At 40.7% G+C, this 23,190-nt stretch overlaps 1 protein-coding gene across 1 annotated transcript in view; it reads right to left on the reverse strand.

Annotated features, from left to right (window-relative positions):
* Positions 1–23,190, reverse strand: part of LOC116695372 (inactive N-acetylated-alpha-linked acidic dipeptidase-like protein 2) — a 483,781-nt gene that overhangs the window by 107,599 nt on the left and 352,992 nt on the right. The window contains exon 12 of the mRNA XM_032525593.1: positions 8,136–8,225. Coding sequence (XP_032381484.1) covers positions 8,136–8,225 — 90 coding nt within the window. The remainder of the gene's footprint in view (positions 1–8,135; positions 8,226–23,190) is intronic.

Here is a 23,190-nt window from a genome sequence, read left to right on the forward strand (position 1 = left end):
AAAACACACACACACACACACACACACACACACACACACACACACACACACACACACACACACACACACAGGCACAGAGCTATGACACAATAAAAAACTATGAGTAGACAAGATTTTCCTTAATAAAATGACAACACAACCACCAAATGATTTTCTGAAGTCTGAGTTCAAGTCAACTTTTTACTTAAAAGGTAAAATATGTTATAAGTATCACTAACTGTTTGTAAACAAAACTTGGCCCCTCCTTTCTGCTCAACAAGCCACAGAGAGAGAGAGAGAGCAGCGGTGGTCGAGTGAGCTAGAGAGTGAATTAGGAGAGGCAGCAGCAAAGCTGTGAATTGAATGAATAAAACATTCATTCTTGCGTGAGACGCGATCGCATGTGTCGAGCAAGGCAGGTAATCACATACAGGAAAACCACAGTGCAGCCAGATGCGTTACAAAAATAAAACATTTCAAAATAAAACACCTAGGTTCATGGGGATTTTGAGAGAGAGGCCGACGGAAGGACAGAGAGAGTGACACACACACAAACCCACACACCCACAGAGCCACATATAGGCTACAATTACCACAATATACCCTAATCATTCTGTCTCTTGGGGGGAGCCAAGAGGAGAAGGATGGCTTTGTGGCATAGAAATAGGCGTCCGGTATGAATGGCCAGGCGTGGGATCAGGCATGTATCTACGCTTATACACTCGTGTGTTTTCAATGCTAAGCACAAACACACACACACACTCCAACCAAGTGCCTCGCTGCTCTGTGTATGGGGCTACCTCCTCACCCTTGGTCTCATAAACGAGTCCGTATGATATTGTATGATAATTTATGGCCACCAATTCATATGCTAGCTTATGAAACTAGGTGACTGCCGGATGGTTATGTAACACCAGCTACAGTGGCTGGCTACAAGCTCCATGATGCAGAGCGGCAGTTGCTAGTTGTTCTAAGCTGCTACAGAGGCTCAACAACAGCTACGGTTCTCCACATGGTGCTCCCTCGTATCAGCGGTAGTTTGTAATTTAGTTAACCTGAGAAAAGGTGACTTTGAGCTGGGTACAGAGCACTGCAGGCTGCCTTTTCGGCAAAAATGACAGTTAAGTTTAGACAACAAAAAGTGAGTGTTGTGCAACGACAACGCTAGTTACGTTAAGGAAAAATATCGTTGTTTGGAATAAAACACTCCCAAGGAACACGCATTTCCTAGGTGTAGGTCTTATGTTTTCCCTGCAAAGCGTACTTGCGGGGAAAATTAACTCCCTGTCTTACAGGTCCTGTGTTTTGTGACCCACCCGTCCACTCCGACCTCCTCCCTACGCCACCCACTGCGTTCTTATACAGCAGCACACAGCAAAAAATACATGGAATACATGAGAAGTTAAACAGTGCTTAACTTTTTTAGCTATATGAATATTTGGTTCATCAAAACAGCCTGAACTGAAGCACTAATAGTAGCAATGTACCAATGTATGGATCTATACATTGTTTTTGAGGAAAATCCTGCAAGAATAGTTCTTTGCTACATTTGAAGTTGCATCCGTGCATCCATCCATGAGACTAAAAACAAAAAGGCCCATGAAAAAGTGCTGATAAACTATGTGACTGTGAATGGAACAAAAGACAGATGTCAAATTAGCAACTGCAGCGGAGAAGAAGCTGCTGATGAAAAAAAAGGTTACATCTACCTTAATTAATCACTGATTCAATCCACCACCTGGCAAGCATGCTAAGTGACCCAAATCAATCACGCTCACTACTCAGACTTACGTCCCTCTAAATTTCCATAATCAGGCCGTAGACGTAACCCAACTAAAAAAACTTTCCCCAAGGAATCAAACATTGGTTGGTTCATAATTTTCTTCAGCTAAATGGGAACAAAACAGAGCCCCCCCCCACACCATACCACTGTTGCTACACAAAATCTCAATCACCTTTCAGACCACACGCTAAAAACCTGGGTGTTTTATTTGATGGTGATCAAAGTTTTAAAAGACATGTGGGCACCTGGTTAGCTCACGTGGTAGAGCGGGCACCCATATACAGATGTTTACTCCTGGACACAGCGGCCGTTAGTTTGATTCCGACCTCCGTTCCTTTGCTGCATGTCACTCCTCCTCTGTCCTATAGAAATAAAGGCCTAAAAATGCCCCCAAAATATAATCTTTAACAGACATGTAAATTATGTATTCAGGTCCAGTTTTGTCTAGTCTGTATCCACAATGTTCCACTACCGGGTTTGTTCGTGCCGGAGGAAATTCCGCTGGAAGCATGTCTTTTCTACTGCTGCTTAATGAATGGAGTGAGCCTTTATCACTGTAGCTACATCACAGCAAAGCCGCCCGCATCGACATTACCAAATGACAACATTAGACTCACACTCCTTGCGTATTCTATTCTATTTCTTATCCCATTTCCCATCATAACCTTTCCCGGGAATCCCGTTTCTCGAGATTAAACCCTACTTTGCACAAAGGATGCCAACAAGAAGACGAGTTGGAAGAGCACAGGGCAAATAAGAGAAGAGATCAGAGCCTCCCTTCAGAGATAGACCTTTAAAACCATTCTGTTTGACCAAAAACAGCTTGATTTTGACCCGGCAGTTTTAACTGCTCCTACTTTAACATAAATACCAATAACAATATTAATAACATATTTCTAACATTTATTGTAAAAAAGAACCTTATTAGAACATTGACATCTACAACATCCTTATGTATGTATGTGTGTGTGTGTGTGTGTGTCTGTGTGTGTCTGTGTGTGTACCCCTGCCAGAATCAACAAGCCAAAGTCGGTTTGGAAGTCTTCACGGCTCAAGATTTCTCACCTGTCCCTAAACACATGCCTCCCCTCCAAGTTGCTTATGTCCAGTATAGTCTGTTCACTAGACTACGACAAAAAGAGTCCAAAGCACGACATGATGTCATCAACATAAGACATAGCACATCGCGTCATCCTAGAATATTTTCAACTGTTGCTCGGCCTACTCTCTCTCAGGATAATGAAGACCAAAGTAGACCATTCGTAGAGTGGTATGTCTCCTCAGCTGCTTCTTCCTCTTGGTCCTCTTCCTCATCTGTAGAATTCTCTGGATCAATATCTGGGTTTTAAGTCTTCTTCTTCTGAGACATCCCCTCTTGTTCCGGCTCTGTTTCTATTTTTTTTCGTCATCATCTCTGGAATATAGTCCCGAGCCTCTATCACTGTCCATCGCCTCTTCATGTTTTTGCAGAGTAAAATGAGGGCAAATAAACATGAAAATTGCTTATATAGTGTCTGTCAGTAGATATGATGTTGTTCACATGAAGGGAGGGACATATAGCATGAGAAAGAAGTAGATATTGGTATATTGTTTGATTTGGAATGTTCTCCTCATGGGGGAGGGGCGCATAAGCACGGGAAAGAAGTGGGTTCCCATGATTTACACTAAATTGCTTTGGGAAAGGTGTGAAGGAAGGACATGTGAAGAGAGGTAGTAGAAGGAGAATGTGAAAGAGATGGGGTCCAATAATGTACACAAGATTGATTTGTTTGGCATGTGTGGTTTACATTGGGGAGAAGTACATTAGTTCAAGAAAACACTGGGCTCCCATAATTTACTCTAAGCTCCCTTGTGGAAAGTATGAGTCATGTGTAGAATGGGCACACACGCACAGGAAAGTTGTAGGAGTGTGTGTATCTCCTGGATGAAATTTATACTCTTTCCCATTCATTTCCTATGGCGGTCATTTGTTACTGTAAACAATAAAAATGTGACTAAGTTGAATGAATCACTCAATATTCAAATAAAGTAGTCACAATAAATTGCATTTGTTCAAATGCATTTTGTGAAGGCTATCACAAGGTATTGAGGCAATCTGACAAAAAAGAAATGCCACATTTATGGTATGGGGAATGTGTAAATCGGTCATTTTTGTCCGGAACCGTGTTAGAAGGTTAAAGATGCAGCCAAGTTTTTTTTCTATAATTGCGTTCATTATGTTTCATTTCTTTTCACCGGGTTTTATTCCCTGGTATTTGAGTCTAATCTCAATTTGTGGTACTATTATATCTTGTTTGTATATAACATAGGTGAAGACAACACACAACAACCACAGTGTTGCTTAGCAACTTCATACATTAATTAAGTGAGCACTATATTCCTTTCTTAACCACACTTTTTCTGTTGCCAGCAGGTGGGCCTATGCCTCCAAATGACTCGTCGCATACGCTACAGACTGAATGCCGCGGGAGTCTAAATACACAGATGGCACCCTGTTCACCAGAAGAAAAGTTTCTTTTGTGCAAACACTTTGTCCTCTCTCCTACAAGTCCTTCTCGCTCAAATTAAACTGCTTCTGTCTTTTCCTACACTCTCTGTTTACCGACTAAAGTTTCCTTTGTGCATTTGGAGATGGCGTTAAGTACAAACTAACATCCTTTGCTAAGTTTGTTAGTTTGGGCTGTGCAGTTCTCCTGCCAGAGTGGTACTTGGAAACTTTGTGTACTTTCACACATATGAGGTGCCAAGGTGGGAAAGGACATACCGAAATAAAGTGTGCTCATTTAGAGCTGAGCTTCCATAAAAGATAATGGAAATGTCACTGTGCCTTGTGCAGTTTGTAAACTGTGACAGCTATCCCACAGTGGCAATAGCTGTGGTGAGCTAGTGGCATCTTTAAGCAATGTGAGTGTTCCTCCTAACAGTCAGGGTTATTTTAAAATATCCACACTGTTAGCTGAGATAAAAATCAGAAATTAGCAAAAGCTTGTGTAAGCAGTGTGTGTTTTATCAGACTTTTTTTTTTTATAAGAAGTCATTGTAGAGGAAAGATAGTTCTAACTTGTATGGCAACAGAAGAAAAGGGAAGACTATGCTCAGCAGGGCTGGGGCGATATGCTTTTCTTCCGATTATGTCCGGCCATTTTAATTTATTTTAACAGTATTCTGATTCTAGTATTGCAAATCAATAGTATTGATAGGTATTGAGTTTTTCTTTTCATCCTTTAACAAAAACAAAAGTTGAATAATATACTTCCAACATGCTGCTCTGGCGGGTAAGACTAATGGAGGTGTTAACACGGACACGGACTGGTGCAGAAATGGGTGCTTTTATCCAACTACTGCAGACCGCGGGTGGAGTTTGCCGACCATTCTATATTCCACACAAATTCCCGGCTGTGTTTATACTCAGTATTTACATCCCACCAAGCGCTAACACTATCAATGCGTTAGCTGAACTTTACGGAGCCTATAATGTGTGTGCGTTAAATGTAGCCTGTTTCGTATGTTGTTTTTATATAATGTAGTTATAATACATACACACACATATATATACACTCACCGGCCACTTATTAGGTACACCTGTCCAACGCTCGTTAACACTTAATTCTAAGCAGCCAATCACATGGCGGCAACTCAGTGCATTAGGCATGTAGACATGGTCAAGAGAATCTCCTGCAGTTCAAACCGAGCATCAGTATGGGAAGAAAGGTGATTTGAGTGACTTTGAACGTGGCATGATTGTTGGTGCCAGAAGGGCTGGTCTGAGTATTTCAGAAACTGCTAATCTACTGGGATTTTCACGCACAACCATCTCTAGGGTTTAAAGAGAATGGTCCGAAAAAGAAAAAACATCCAGTGAGCGGCAGTTCTGTGGGCGGAAATGCCTTGTTGATGCCAGAGGTCAGAGGAGAATGGCAGACTGGTTCGAGCTGATAGAAGGGCAACAGTGACTCAAATAACCACCCGTTACAACCAAGGTGGGCAGAAGAGCATCTTGAACGCACAGTACGTCGAACTTTGAGGCAGATGGGCTACAGCAGCAGAAGACCACATCGGGTGCCACTCCTTTCAGCTAAGAACAGGAAACTGAGACTACAATTTGCACCAAGCTCATCGAAATTGGACAATAGAAGATTGGAAAACGTTGCCTGGTCTGATGAGTCTCGATTTCTGCTGCGACAGTCGGATGGTAGGGTCAGAATTTGGCGTCTACAACATGAAAGCATGGATCCATCCTGCCTTGTATCAACGGTTCAGGCTGGTGGTGGTGGTGTCATGGTGTGGGGAATATTTCTTGGCACTTTTTGGGCCCCTTGGTACCAATTGAGCATCGTTGCAACGCCACAGCCTACCTGAGTATTGTTGCTGACCATGTCCATCCCTTTATGACCATAATGTCCCCAACTTCTGATGGCTACTTTCAGCAGGATAATGCGCCATGTCATAAAGCTGGAATCATCACAGACTGGTTTCTTGAACATGACAATGAGTTCGCTGTACTCAAATGGCCTCCACAGTCACCAGATCTCAATCCAATAGAGCATCTTTGGGATGTGGTGGAAGGGGAGATTCGCATCATGGATGTGCAGCCCAAAAATCTGCGGCAACTGTGTGATGCCATCATGTCAATATGGACCAAACTCCCTGATGAATGCTTCCAGCACCTTGTTGAATCTATGCCACGAAGAATTGAGGCAGTTCTAAAGGGCAAAAGGGGGTCCACCCGTTACTAGCATGGGGTACCTATATATAATATATATATATATATATATCTATATATATATTATATATATATATATAGATATATATATATATATATATACATATATTTTATACAGTGATGTAGTGGAGGCTAAACGCACGTAAACGCGTTTATGCACCTCAATATTCGGAAATGGCGTTTAGCCACCTCCAAAGTGCGTTTACCACCCTCTGAATAGCCTATTGTCCCAAAGCCATTCTAAATTAAGCTTATGTCGTTTTAGTTTCATATTGTTCATTATTAGTTTCATAGGTTGTTAAACCTAAGACGAAGTCCATCATATTGCGCTGCATTACTGTCAGTGTGACTAATCTCTTGCGGTGTTTGGGGCTGTGAGCCCCCAGCGTTGCCTTCCAGGCAGCGCTACCTGTAATGTACTAGGATTGGGCAATGGTTGGGTGCCTTGAAAACCCGGTCGCAGCGCTGCCTGGAAGTCAAAGTTCAGGGCATAAAACATCAAGCAGGAAGCGGCAAAGTCAAAGATTCGTCAGTCATGTCCATACTATCTCCATGTAGTTAATGATGATGGGTTTGAAAATGGTAAACATGTGACTTTATGTCAGATTGTGTGTCTTGCAAAATGTGTGTGAAGCATTAAATATGTGTAGACTTTTGGGACTTGAGAAGAGGTTTTGCTCTGTGTGTCAGTTTAAATAATTGTTCTATGCATGTCATTTTATTGGTGTTAGCAATTGGAAAAAACTGTATTCACCAACTATTTTGTTAATCAATTAGTTGGTTTGAGTAATTTTTGTTAAGACAAAGTAAAAAGGTCTTTGATTCCAGCTTGTTATATGTGAATATTTTGCACATATTTTTGTTGTCTCTGTTTTGTCATTTAGTTAAAATTTATAGATTTCAACCATATAATTCCTTCTTGAGTCTTTTTAACAAGAACTTTGATTAATGTATGAACTGAATACTGATTGTGTGACCTATGAGGAACAACCAGTGATAAATTGCCTATAGCAATGTCATCAGGGTGCACCGGTAGACCGTGGCCCCCCTTATCGGTGATCGCGTCGTGGTCACCTGATCGCAGAATTTATAGTTTACCCACCTCTTTTTTTACCACTACACCTCTGTATATATATATATATATATATATATATATATATATATTTATATATAGCCACGGTGAAATGTTGTTTCGTGTATATGGTTGAAATGACAATAAAACACATTTGACTTGAGTTGAATGCCTCACTATTTGTCTGTGTCTGTAACCGGTAAGCAAATGGACTCAGAGTAGTGAAGGTAGTAGTAGTAGTAGTAGAGTAGTTGGTGTCCTCAACCCACATGAGCCAAAAACAAATTTTCTGGCTTTATCGGCCTAGAAGGCACCAATTTCTAAAAAAATACTACATAAGTGAAATCCAGACCCTAATCCAAAAAGAAAAGGGTCTGGCATGGAGTAATGAAAGTCGCCAATCTCTAGGAGCAGCACCAAGCGTGCATTCTCACTGCACGCAATTGGATAACACTAGGACTGCATTGGACTCTTGACACTGTTCAGGTGCTGTGTCATTTGGGAGACATGACAGCCACTGTGACACATACATTTAGAGGTTGTATTGGCAGAAGCGGGATTAATTGTTGTGGTCCTACCTTTGCAATGGTCTCATGGAACTTGAAAAGCGGATCCAGGTTCTCTGGTGACTCGGCAGAAAATTGGGCTTCGGACAGAAAACTGGTGATCTGAGGGGAAACAGAGAAGAAGAAACTGTCAAACATGACACCACGGGCGATTCTAGGCTCAGACTTGGGGGGGCGCTTAGCACCCTAATGAGAATGGAACACGGATATAGTACCTTGGAAAAGTGGGTTACAGGTGTGTAGCATTGGCGACAGCCACACAGGATAGTAAACCTGTTTCAAGCCCTTTGAACGTGTAATTGTTTGTCCTCTGTCACAAACATTGTTCGCAAACTCTAACTTGAAGCACTGAAATTGATTTAAAAATAAATAATACATTTTTTACATAAAAGCTTTTATTATTATAATTTTTAGAGGGGCTGATATGAGATTTATGGGGAGTAAAATGGGTCTAATATATATACATATATAATATTGCCAATACATGACACCACACATAATCCTTTTATTAAGTTTTTTGTGGCACCACAATAATCCTAATACAAGCCAAAATGAAACATAAGTTTACCATTTTTCTCTTCACTTTTCAAGTTATATTCTACTCTGTTATATTTTATTCTTAGAGTGGAGTGACCTGTCAAGCTTTTGACAGCGAACAACAGTAACTGCTCTCAAGGCCGCAAAGCTGCCAGGACATTTTGTTCTGCTGTCAAATACACGCACGCACGCACGCACGCACGCACGCACGCACGCACGCACACACACACACACACACGGTGTCCCAGGTGCTGACACAAAGTCCTGTCCACACCCAAAAACTACCTCATTGTCACCTTAGTATACTTTATGTTAGGGTGACCAGACGTCCCCGGTTTTGGTGACTGTCTGCTTGTTCTGTCCCCGGTTTTCACTGTGACTGACGGACCCGAAATTGGAATGAAAGAAAGAAAACATTGACCAAACGCATAGCCGTGCACCCTCCACATGCAGGCTCAAGAGAGCCAGAGCAAGCGCTGCTCAGAGCTCAGAGATGTTTTAGAATGTTTTTTATGATGCTAAAATTACTGATTATTACATGAAGTCTGGTTAGTTTGGCAAACACAATTTTGTGGCCTTTTTTATGTTTTAAAAAGGATCTTAATCTTTACAAGAAAGATTGAGCTCCTTAGAAATCCTTTCCATAATGTTGTCAGACACTTGAGTCGGTCAGTACCAAAACAAGCACTTTTATGAACGTAAATACAAGCTGGACAATGCAATTAACTTACATTGTAACTTGTTTCGCCGCTGCTGACTACAGCGATCTCATTTAATACTGGGCTAATTTTGATTATATCCGATACTCAATGAGCTGTTGCAGAAAAAAGCCTGAAGCAATAAAGCAAAAGCAGATAGATGTATTTCAGTAAACATTACAACATTCCCCTCTGAGGTGTATGAAGTAGCAGCAGGTGTGATTCCAGGATCAGACCTTTGGGGGGGGGGGGGGGGGGGGGGGGCTTAGCCCTTAATGAGAATGTGGCCTACATGAAATGTTATCATATTTACATTATGCATAAATCTCCGCACACCCATTACTCTCTTAGAAATATCTCACAAACTCTTCACTCAACGCATGCATCAGTACAACAAGCGGTTCCAGCGTAATCTGGTTTTAAAATTGAAACAAAATTTCTACATGGTCTCCAAAATTATAATGTATTCTCATGTAAACTATTTATGTTAGCACAGACATTTTTGTAAATTGGTTAGCCAGTGTATCTCCAGACAATCCCACAAACTTTTATTTATTTTATCTATAATACATATATCCAACTTACAAATATAAATATATATTTCTACTGGTATGCTTCCTAGTGACATCATTGCAAAAATATGAAGAAAAATGATTCCACCTGTGTGATCATGGTTAAATTTCTGAAGTGCAAAATAGTTCAGGCGACAGGACAAATGTTTCCATTCATAGATAAGAATAATTAAGTCCAAACTCTGAATTTCTTTAAAAGTGCACCAGATTAATAGACTGTCTACGCCCTCCTACGTACTTTCACTCAATTTTCATTTTCCTTCAGCACATTGTCTGGGTTTGGGGTATATTCGCAGGTTTTCTCTGGCCAAATAATTGGCGGTCCAATCAGCAAACAGGGGGAGTGGCTGAGAACGATGAGTTGAGGTTTGGCAACCTTTGGTGAGTTCTATACTAATGGCGGCGGACAAAGAAGCGAGCGATGCCATTCGGTCCGTTATGGCAACGCTGTCGAATATCCAGAAGTTAAAGCCCGGGAAAGAACAATCTTTGCTGAGTTTTGTTGGTGGCCATGGTGTTGGCGCAGGTTGGACACTGTGCCAACCTGCACCACGAAGCATATACACGAACATTGTTCCAGCATTCCAGCCAATAACCGACAAGAAGGATTTGGGGGTGGGGTTGGGCGAGGGTTAGTGCACGTAAGCATAGAAGGGATGAGGAAGAGGGAGGGGAAAGCTAGTCTCGTTTCGTTTTGAAAATACTTTGAACGTCAACAAGAAGTAACGTGCCCGGGGACCCCTTTTGGGGGGCTCGTGCCCAAGTGCAGCTCTAGGTCTAGTGATGCCCCTGTGGCAGTGTACCCGTTTTAAGTTTTACAAAGATAAAAACATGACCTTTTCCGGAGGTGTTTACGCTTCTGAGCTGAAAATGTCCCCGGATTTTGTCTGGGAAATCTGGTCACCTTACTTTATGTACCAAAAAAAAATCACCTCATTGTGACTTTAAAGTCGCGCCGCTGCTTTTGTAGAGGAATTTTTTTCATGGAGTCAAATTAAGTAGAACACAAGGATCAAAAATTTACTTTCTACTTAGTGTAGTCTGGAAATCAAGCAGTATCTGACAATGCCAGCATGGTTTGTTAAAGTTTATAGTCTCCCTGATGAAACCAACAATGATGTATGTATTAATTTGTTGTGCATAGGCCTATAATCTGTAGTGTTGATTTTATGTTACACACATTGCACATGCAAAACCAGTGTAAAAAAGTACAATTACTTTGTTTTTTATATTATCGGAAACTTTTACTCACTTTTACTTCACATTTCATAAGTAAAATGTATACTTTTACTCCAATGAATTTCCCCCCAGCGTCTCCGTTACTCGTTACATTCAAGAAATGTTTTCATACTTAGAATTCAGTCTCTGTTTTTCTCTTTGTTGATGTCAGACTTTGAGTTTGATGTTTAAGAAGAAACCCTGAATGTTATGCTTCACTATAAGGCCGTTTTATGCTTCTGCGGAGGCTCCATGCAGAGCTTTCGCTGTAACCTACGTAAGTGACCTGGTGTTTATACTTTTGCTGTGTGTGCGTAAAGCCGGCATGTGTGTGTGTGCGTGTGGGGCGTGTGTGGTAGAGAGAGAAGTGAGAGAGTGATTAGCTTCGGAGCGAGTACTGACTCTAGCCCTTGTGTTGTCCTTTGAGTCACGGGGACTTGTTAAGTTTATTTACGTTTTTTGTATTAGCCTGGCGTTGTGGTTTGGGGTCCCCGGGGCCTTTTTCCTTTCATGTCAACTACCGTCATGGACTCGCCCTTCGGGTCTTAGAGACCCTTGTTTATTTGTATGCAATTATATGTATGTTCCACTACTCTCGCCTCGTCCATCGGGTCCCAGGGACCCTGGAGGATGAGATGAGGCTATTGGGATACGCGTTTGAGTGGAAGATGGGTCTCTGGGACCCCGGAGGCTGAAGCCACGGTAGCAGAAAAACACGCTTCTACAGGTCTCTGGGACCCAAAGGACGACACAAGGATTACTCAATCAGGAGAGTTTGCAGATATGCAAAAAAGGTTTATTGTAAAGCTCATATTTGCAGATATGCAAACAAGGTTTATTGTACAGCTCAATAAAATGTACAACGTCTTTGACGATTAGACTCCATCGCTATATGAATCTTTTGTAGGCTTATATCTATATATAGGGGTAGAGAACCATTAGACCCCCCCCAAAGGAATCTAGACACCGGTGGTGGCAACAAAGGAGCCCGAAGACCACACCGAAGGAGGCTCCGGACCTATTGCCATTTCTAGCCTCTAGGTGACCATAGGCAGGCTGGGGGAACTCATATTAATGTTAAAAAACCTCATAAAGTGAAATCTTCATGCCATGGGACCTTAATTCATTTTTAACACCTGGGTTTTGACTGGTCTGTTCGGTTTCGGATGCATGTCAGTCCGAACTGTCACCTGAACATTTACGTGTTTGGGTAAAAGCAGTCTGTCAATAAAATGATATTAATTCCAGCCTTGATTTGGAATAGAATATTTAATGAAGTTACATATTCTTCTCAAAAGCTAAAATAAAGAGGGATTGAGCATGAGAGTTTTTAACATATTTTCAACAGACCAACATAATGGAGATAAGTCAAGGGTGGTCTCATTAGTATTTCTGTGCATGTTGTGTGCACCTATCGTCACAAAATATTTTTGGTTTATGTCAAACGGCAATGTTTTTAAAAGTCTCACTGTCTGCAATATCTGCACATGACAACTATGGTATGGTTAGGAAAATATTGTGGATATGGCAACTATAGCTCTCAAAGATAATGTTTATTATTAATAAAAAGTTTAACATTATGGGCGCTAATTTAACGATCTAAGCGCACGGCCTGAAGCGCCTGGCGCAGGTGTGTTTATGGCATGTACAAATCCACTTTTGCTAGTAAAAAAAGGTCCGTGAGCCAGGCACGTGGTTCAAAATGGTTGTACTTTGTTAACCATAGGTGTGTTTTGGGCGTAACATGTAACAAACCCAACAGAGTGTCATCTCAGTTTCCTTTAAAAGTCAGGCGTTTTCAGGAGAGGAAAATGATCTGCTTGTGCAGTAAGTGAAAACGCACAAACAGACACGTTGCAATACTATTTCACATTGTAAATTTTATTGTAATCTTTTGCATGTTTGTGTGCTGCTGTGCGTCTCTGTGTGTGTAACAAGCATTGTGTTGCGCGTGCTGTGCACAAGCCTAGGCACATTTTACTAATGCGCAGTTAGAGCAGGTTTTTGTTGATCACTTACTGCACAATACGCCCAGGATACACCTGAACACACCTCCCTGTAAGACCACCACACCCATGGGTGCACAGATGGGCTTTGTGTAAGATTTGTTTACCTATTTTTTTCATCACAAGGCTCCTGTGACAGATTGTTCCAGTACAGACAACACATTCTCACTGTTGTTGGATGTAAATTGCCATGTGTGGAATGATCCAGTTTGAACGTAAATCCTAGGAATGCAAGGATGGATTATTCATTAGACTCTAATCGTTGATATTAGATATAGAATACATTTCATGGATGTCATGAGGCATGTGTTTTTGCTAAACTAAAAGTCGAGAACATCATCCAGTGCACCCTGTTGAAATCACCGCCACCAGATTGTGTGTTGTTGGTTTATCTAGCAGGAAGAAATAAGAGTTTGGTATTCTCAAAGTTAAGTTTGACCTAAGCAGAAATGTGCTTAGCAGGGTGTTGTACATAATGTTATGACGTCCCCAAATGTGTTTCCGGTTACTGGAGAAAGAACACTTTAATTTTAAGGAAATAGTTAAATACCTTGGCCAGAAAAAAAACAGCCAAAACGTGGACAGCATCTAACCATCAATCTCAATCAGGCAATATGGCCGTGGCAGTGTAGGCATATATGCCGAGACAGGAAGTAACGAAGTACAAATACTTTGTTACCGTACTCAAGTAGATTTACCATATATTTTTACTTTGCTATTTATTTTAGTTTTTTACTTTTACTCTTTACATTTTTAACATGAATATCGGTACTTTCTTCTCCTTACATTTTACAAAATGGTCTCATTACTTTAGTTTCTAATAATTTCAGTGGAGTTACCGTTATTATTTTTTGCGTCATCAATACCAAATTCAATCTATTTGGATGGGAATATGCGTTGCTCTTGACGCACCACTACAAGATGACTCGACAGATTTGGCAGCATTCATTCGCAGCAAGTCATTTTGGCTCGATGGTGCTAACGTTAGCACATAGTAGTATGAATGGCGACATGATTGAAAATGAATTTAACGGAGATCCCAGAGATTTGGCAGACAAGCAGCAAGACAATCACATCATTCTCTGACTTATCTGAGAGAGATGTTTGAGATAGGCAACAAGAATGACTCCTGGCCAATGTGCTGCATAACTTCCAAATATGGGGAAATTCTTAATTAATGTCTCTTTAGTAATTCATATTTTATCTTTTATTATCTTTCCAGAAGCCATATTTGAGCACACGCACATACATGCAGATTCCTTTAAATGTTAAGGAGAAGATTAAAAAAGAGAAACTGGATCTGTGAATTCTCACAGAATCACCACTGAATTCATATCTTGTTACTCAGCCAGAAACTTATTAACTATAAAAATCAAATATGTGAAGTTTTAAGCCTATTGACAGACAGTCATTTAAAATGTAGCCTACAGCATGTAAAGAGCTTTTTTTTTTCCATGTCCACTGAAGTTTTTCAGCATGCACTCTAGGAACATGTGTGTGGACTAGGTAGCTTTGCATAAATAATGGTTGTCATTAGCAAGGCTACTTTTACTGTCATACTTCACGTAAATTTCCAAGCCTGTACTTTGTTACTTTTACTTGATTAAAGAAGTCAAATCAGTACTTCTACTTTTACCAGAGTATTTTTTCCCACAAGTATCTATACTTCTACTTGAGTACGGGAAGTGAGTACATTTGCCATCTCTGGTGAATAAGAACTTTCCTTGATAATTCACTTATTCATTTATACTCCAAGAAGGCACAAGCTGAACATTTTCATGACGCCTCTTTGTGTGCTGCCTCTGAATAAATATGTGAATTATTGAGCGCAACATCTGCCTCAAAATATGCCCCTGTTGTGCATGTCAAGCTGAATATGTGCAGCATTCCCCTAAAAGAAGCCTTACTGCCTACACTCAGAAGAGAAGAATTTAACTCCAATACGTGGTTACATCTGTGGTGCACTCTCACGAAGCCAAGGCTTCAAGTGCTATTTGACCCCAGGAGATTTCTGCAGCTGTCTGTGTTGTCAGTGTTGGTCAGCATGTGTAGCATCTGCACATTGGGCGGCGATGATGGTTTAAACAGGACGGGAACACAAACTGTACGACACAAATGCTGGTTTGAAAAGCATAGTAAAACCTAACAGCACTCAACAAAGCTTTTTATCCAGCATAGATTTTAGGCGCAACTAACATACGCCTTGTTAGCAATTTGCCCACTCAAACAATATCCTCTAAGAATAACAAATCTAAGCCCAAAATCAGCTAACATATCTATAGTTTAAAGCTTGTATATTATTTGAAGACATATTTCCCTTAGCATTACACTGTAAGTAATATGTACAAGGCTCACATTATGTAACATCTCAGAGATGGCCAAGTCAATGCGTAAGTCTAATGAGCAACTTAATTACAAAGTTCCACTCTTAAGTGCTGTGATAGGATCTATAGCTTTTGAAATGGATTAGTCACTCGTGCACTTATGTTTCTTATTTTCCAGAAGCCCTGTTGCAGAAGAAGAGGAACATCAGCTAGCACAGCGGTGCCATCCGGACTTTGGCTCTCTGAAGCCTCTTGATATTGAATACGGTAGAATTTTTTGGACTCGAGTTGTTGATATAACTGCCAAAGAGCAAGATAACGTTTTCTTCTATTTAACTCTGAACACTCTAGTGCGCTTTTATGTTTCTGGCCTGGTGGCAATTGTAGGTCCTGGCCCACCCACTGAGTCACCTGCGCCCGCCTTGGACGAGCCCCCGTCCCTTTGCTCAGTCCCTGATGTCGGACTAACACAGTGTTGCCAACTTGGCAACTGTCTTGCTGAGAGTAAACTCAGTCAGCAGCTCCTCTGGCAGCAGCACAGAGTTTTTCACTTGCTGTGAAAGATGTAGCAGTGAGTTACTATGGTAAGGGGCATCAGTGTTGCCAGGAAATTGTGTCAGGACTTAACCCTGAACGTTTTGTGCGTAGACGCAAAAATTATTAAAATGAATGCCCATGTGAACCTTTCTGTTTAACCAGAAACAGCTCTGAAGACGCTAGCCTTAAACCCACCAGAATCTATTTAAAAAAAAACAATACTATAATATAATAGTAATTCTGATGCTAAAATTTGTGTTTTTTTACATGGACTCCGGTGGGTTTAACAAACGCCATTTTGCGGATGTTTTTATGTTAAAGTGATGGTTCAGAGTAATTTCAACCTAGGGTCCTTTGCACCACAACCTTGAGCCAAACAACCCCCCTGAAGCTTCTTTCACCTGGGTCTAACAATGGGGGAGTTAGCATTATCAGCTGATTAGCTTAGTGCAGGCACTAATAGAACCAACTGTGTCTCTTAAATCACCCCACTAATAATGCCTGAAATGACACCAAACTTCTATAGTAGTACAAATAGGTTATGTACTCATTAAACAATGGATAGGGAAGTTTGTAAGAACACCAGGAGTTTATTTAAGTAACACTTGCCTGATGGCTTTTGCTCTTTGCTGCTGTTGATACCGGACAGCATGAGTGCTTAGGGACGTCTACAAATTACAACACCAAAAAGAGATACAACAAACATATTTATTAATTTAATGATTAAATTAGGTAGTGTCTTCAAACTTACCACAATTATAACTTGTCTCCTGCTAGTTATACTACAGCACTTACTTTTACAAAATACCTTAAAATTAATAAAATATTTTTGTTGTATCTCTTACAGGAGATATTGTGTTTGTGTCTGTGTATGTTAAGTTTTTGTATTTTTTTTCTATAAATTCGTTTGTATGCAATACGTTTGCTGTCTAAAATACCAATAAATAGACATTAAAACAAATGAAATAAAAGGCAGGTTTCTAAACTAACGTGTGTGTATGTTGGGGGGGTGGTGTTCTGGTGCTCAGCCCTGAGTGACATAAGTTACAGTAGAGGAGGAATGGCAAAACGCAGCTTATACATATTTTTGCATCACATTTCCCAGTTAACAAGAAAAGTAAACAGTAACTGCTAATGGGTCTGTATCAGAACGAAAAGGAAACATCAATGCAAAGAGAGGCAGCAATTTCAAGAATTCCCAAGAAGTTTTATGTATGCCTTTTTTTAAAATTTGAGTAATGTTTAAGTAGCCTATTATAAAATGTTAGCACCATAGGTCCAACTTGATTTTTGTGTTCGGCTTTGTGGAGGTTTATAATTTTCAGATGATTGTTTAGCTCTCCAGCCCCTACTTTTACTGTACCAGACAGCAGACAGACATACACAGTGGAACATTTAGGAGCTTAACAGCCAAATGTTTCCCTCACAAAGTGGTAGAGACCAAGCCCGGAGCTAAAAGACAATGAATGTCGAACATACATTCACTTGGTGGACAGAAACATAACTCCAAATGAATGAAATTGTGCTTTGTAACTGCTGGATGTGTAATCAACTCTTTACAAACAAGCGCACCACATGAACTGAAATGTTGTGTTCACAGCTTGTTTCTGCTGCCCCATAAAGCCAAATAAATCCATTATTGCAGGTTTGATGGACTGCTTATTGTAAGTATTTCACATGCACACATTACATACTAGGAAATGCACCAACAGCAAAGAAAACAGGACTTGGTGTTCATGAACCATTCGTACATATATATACAATAAGTAAAGCACTAAAATACATAAGCATTCCACGTCTCTATTTCTGTATGCACCCCAATGACTGCTGCTGTATAAGAACGCTGTGGGCCGTGTAGGGAGGAGGTTGGGGGGAGTTTGCTTCCTGGCGTTAACATTATACTTGTACCCAGGAAACGTATGTACGTTGCTTGGGAGTATTTTAATCCAAATCACATCTTTGTCCATAACTTAACTATTAGTTTTGGTGCCTAAACTTAACTGTCATCACTGCATGACGCATAGTTTTTCTCGGCTAAACTCAAATCCCATGGCCCCTGAAAGGACTGTCATCTGGTGGTGCCTGTACCTGGCTCACAGTCACCTATGGGCGGCTAAACCCAACTACCAACTGCTGCTGATGCTGGAGCGCTGTAGCTGGCGTCACGTGACCAGCAGTAGCTCGCCTAGTTTTGTAGTATATCATACAAACTGGTGTGCATCCATTTTCGTACTATATCATACAAACACGTTTGTGAGAATGCATTGCGGAGTTAGTAGCCTTTGGATTAGGAGGCTTAAAAAAATGCTGAAAGGTTTTGTTAAATGCAAGCACACACACATATACTGTACATCAACGATGCACAGCATCCACCTGCTCATTGTACTCCATCAGTATATGAACAGCACCATTAGCCATGGATACGCGCTGCTAAGCAGCAGGTCAAATCAAGCACTCCGTTCTGTACTTCACAGGGCCAGGATGAAGGGTTTTTGGAGAGCTAAAGCCTTTAAACAAAGAGAGAGATAGCCAGGATCAAAGACACCAGAGTTCCATTCACTTTGTACTAAGAGCCCTTTGTACTGCATATCTACCCCTCTCTTCATCTTTCACAGTAGAGACACTGTCTGTCTGTGCCTTGATCTTAGGAGTGCTCTTGCTTTCTCTCCTTTGGTTCCTGGATATTTTAATTATCATAATTTCACAAAAATTCTATCATGATATCTTTTTATCAAAGTGATGATTTGATAATAAAATTGAAATAGCTAAATGAAAATGATCATTTAAAAAAAAGCATTTTCACAAAACATGAACAACAATTACTGTACATGCTGGGCAAAGTTCACTGGGTTTAAAAAAAAAGCCAAATGTTTTTCACTAATCAGGGGATGAACAAGAGTTCACATGTTCCAGCTTTAGGACATCACAGATATTGAGATTTGGAGTTCAGCACATTAATGATTTCCGGATTTGTATCAGTTTAGGATTGTTGAGGGATATTTAATGAATTAAAAGCGTTCAATATTTTACAAATTAGCTGAGTGGTTAGCGCTGTCGCCACACAGCGAAAATCTCTCGGGTTATAATTTGCTGATTGACTCTTTTCTGTCTGGAGTTTGCATGTTCTTGTATTTGCATGTGCTTAATCATGGTGCTATGACTTCCTGCCACAGTCATTTACACATGCAACTTATGTAAACTAAAGACTCTAAGTTGTGTGTAGATCTGGAAGTAAGCATCTTGCCCAAGGTGTGCTAGGGTAGAATGGTGTAAGAATACATTTAGTCTACTGCAAAAAAGGATTGGAGGGTGTAGCAGTGCCCTGAGAAATGTATGACAGTCAAACGGGTGACCACACATTTTTTCTGTCCTCTTTGTTTAGGATACACCTGCTCTTGCGTTGTGTGTGGTATGCAGTGTTGTAATGTAACAAAGTTAAAATACCTTTTCACCATTTTCACGTATCTGTATTTTACTTATATATTTCCAGAAACTCTTACTTTTACTTCACTACACCTAAAACCTTAGCATCTTAGATACTTGTTACTACAATATAAAATCAGAAGAAATCTTTCGAAAAAGCAGGTTTGGCAATTCATTGCTCTTAAATTGCCAAGATAATACACGCTCCATTCCAAAAAGACGAGGAGGCAAAATGACTGATAGTGTCATGGAAGCACCTGGTCACCCCTACGACAGTGGTGATGAAGATATCGTTACACACATTTGGTCATAAAGTTTTTTTTTCTTCCTAATAATTAAGTACATTTAATATCAGAAAATTACTTTTGATACTTAAGTACAGTGAATACCAGCCACTTTAAGACTTTTACTCAAGTATTGCTTTCAAGTACTTTATACAAGACTTGTGGTATGCAACTAACTGCTTGATCCTCTGAACCACTTTGCACATTAGCATCTTTCACTTGAGTAGATAATAATTCCACTTTCATTAACATCGCGAGGCAAGGCATTTGTGTTGGAATCATCGGAAAAAAATGTGCTCCCGACTGGTGAAATGCACACTGCATTGTCAGGCTATTCCTTGGTGCAGGTCTGGGCTCTTATTTAGATATTTAAAATTTAGATAAATGCACAGTCTTATAGTATGCCACTCTGCATTTTCACAATGTGACAAATATAACCTCTGAGTCTTAAATCTAGAATGTGTATTTTATCATCTTTTAAGATGATTCTTGCTGGCCTTTGCCGGTTGCTCAAATCTACAGTGTTCATCTTTGATGGATAAATAACTGTCACAGCTAGAGCGTGTTTCCTATAGCCAAACATTTATATGTCTTGCTTTGTTTACTGGCTTAGAAAATCAGCATTTGCATAGATTTTTTCAACTATAATAAAACCATTTTTATTTGGAGGCGCCTTTCAGAACACCCAAGGTCACCTTACATTAGATAAAAACATGAGAAAACAAGACAAGGCAATGGCATAGAGAAAACACGAGCAAACAAAAGACATACTGTGTGTGACTCCAGTTAAAACAATACTGAAGAAGTACTTCACCTGAAAAAGGTGCATGGTAAAAAATTATAAAATTACACAATATCATACAATTTATGTTAATTTATGTCTTCAAAAATAAACATTCATATACTTAGAGAGCTGTGACTGCACCTGCTCTACCTGCCGTCCTCTTGAAAAGGTTACAAATACCTTTTTAACAACTCAAACTAAAAAACTTGGTTTGCTGTCACATGCTACTGTCCCCAGCACAACGTACTGAGATTTGACCTCTGCATTTAACCCATCTAAGCATTAGGAGCAGCGGCTCGCTGTAAAGCACACGGGGAGCATCTTGGGGTTCAGTGGCTCGCTAAAGGACACTTTGACATGCGGACAGGAAGAGCTGGGGGTCGAACTACCAACCTGTTTTGTGTAAACATAACATATGAAACCTTCAATGAAAATAACTTTTCTTCAGAAAATGTTTTAACATGCTAATGCTGTTCTCGACTGAGGCTGAAACACAAATAACTCCTCTCCTAATCATCAGCTGCAGGCACACAATGATAACAGAAACACTCTGCCCTCTCTCCTCCCTTTCTCTCTTTCTCTCTCTCTCTCTCACTGACACACACACACACACACACGCTCAGTCAATGGCAGCCTTCTTGATAAACATCAACGATTTTTCTTGAGTATGAAGGACAGTGACAATAGCTTTAGACTAAAGAATGTATTCCACTCATCACTCAGGATTGTCCACTATCAAACCTGATGCCCTTGGGAAAAAACACTCCGGCAATCCCAGGTTAAAGCCAGTGGTGGAAATGGGCCGGCACTCATCAGTACTGAGTACTGGCACTTCGTGTTTTTGTCCACATGAGTACCCTTAGTGGCTTGCCTACCAATACCTCTGTTTAAACACATGGCCCGCCACTGAGAAAACCGTGCTGGAAATGTTACTTGTGACTGTAATGTGGCAAAGGTAACCAATAAGGGGGGCATTTGAATCAAATAACCCATCACGCCACCTAAGTTGCAATTCCCTAGGTGGCATTATCGGTTCTTTCATTCAAACTTCCCACTACATTACCATGGGTGATTGTATTGGATAACCATATTATTGTACCGCTGGTCACTGGAGTAGGCTACTGTGCTACTGTGCAACTAGGGGTGTGAATCTTCACTTGTCTCACGATTCAATTATTATCCTGACAACAATTTGAATCTACACATGATTTTCATCAACACACTCTCTACCTGTACGCGTATAATACAGAAGCTTGAGCAGTGGCTGTCAGCGTCAAATATGACGCTAAAAGCACCCTTCAGTGTGTGTGTAGAATGCACCGGGGAGAGCAGCAGCTACATGGCACTTGAAGATGACGTAGCATTAAAAGCGCCAACAGTAGCGAGTTGCATGAAAGCCCCTAAAGAAAGTTGGTTGGGGTGGTGGATGGGTCAAACAACTCAGGACTTTCACCCAGGAGACCAGGGTTTGTGTTCCTGTGTGTCACGTTTCCTAAACCCAACTGTCCCGTTATTCTTTTCCTAAACTAAATTTTCCCGTTCTTCTTTACCTTAACACAACTGTCCCGTTCTTCTTTACCTAAACCCAAGTGTCCCGTTCTTCTTTTCCAAAACCCAACTGTCCCGTTCTTCTTTTCTTAAACCCAACTGTCCCGTTCTTCTTTTCCTAAACCCATCTGTCCCTTTCTTCTTTACCTAAACCTAACTGTCCCATTCTTTTTTTCCTAAACCCAACTCTCACATTCTTCTTTCCTTAAACCTGTCCCGTTCTTGTTCCGCGTGTCATGAACCATACCTTTTTTATAATCCCACCAACAACCTTTTCCTTAACCTAACTGCATCAAAAGTGTATAACCCCAACCAAGCGTGTTTAGAAATGCTAAAGGAGACTTTTAGAGTCAATAACAACGTAACAACGTAACGTCAATAACAAGCGTATTTCATGTGATGGGAGTGAGAATGTGTTGTTTTCATCAACAAATTTAGTCAATCAGATATATATGAACGCCCATGTTTTTGTGTTTTCACACAAAAGGAACTTACACCTGATTAGGCGGGTGGGGGTGGGGGTGTGTTGACGTCATTCGCCCGTGACGTCATTTATTTGCATGAGGCTTAGTGGTTGTGTCAGCAAGGCAGATAGAAAGAAATAGAAATCTTTAGCCAAGTAATCACAAATTCAATACAGGAATTTATTTGACCTTGTAATTATTACCTAGGTAGGCTATCTTGGAAGTAAAAAAGAAATTCTACAAAAGGAGGGAAAAAGATCAATAAAGATTTTTCAAAGAAGGCTGGCTTGCCCAGGGCCAGGCCAGCTCAGCTGTGTTGTTCTTCCGTCGCACCCTGTTGTCTCTCCTCCCTACACCGGGCCCCCGCACCCTGTCCCTTCTCCCCTTTCTACCTGCCTGCGCACATGGGGAGGGGAGAGGCTGCTCCTCTGCTCCTCACAACAGATTCAGAGAGAGGGGACTGTTTTGGCGGCCACAGGAGAGAAATAACTTGCGTGCTCGCTCGACAATCCTGGCGACGTTTTTACAGGAAGTTGCTGTCTTTTCTACAGAAAGCCGCCAGATTTGTCGATAGTTGTTTTTGTGGAAAAAAGTTGTGGAGGGGGTCTGAAAAGTCGCTAAATCCAGCAACAAAATTGCTAAATTGGCAACACTGTTTTCATGGAGACAGAT

Source organism: Etheostoma spectabile, chromosome 9 (assembly GCF_008692095.1).
Source record: "Etheostoma spectabile isolate EspeVRDwgs_2016 chromosome 9, UIUC_Espe_1.0, whole genome shotgun sequence".
Taxonomy (NCBI): Eukaryota; Metazoa; Chordata; class Actinopteri; order Perciformes; family Percidae; genus Etheostoma; species Etheostoma spectabile.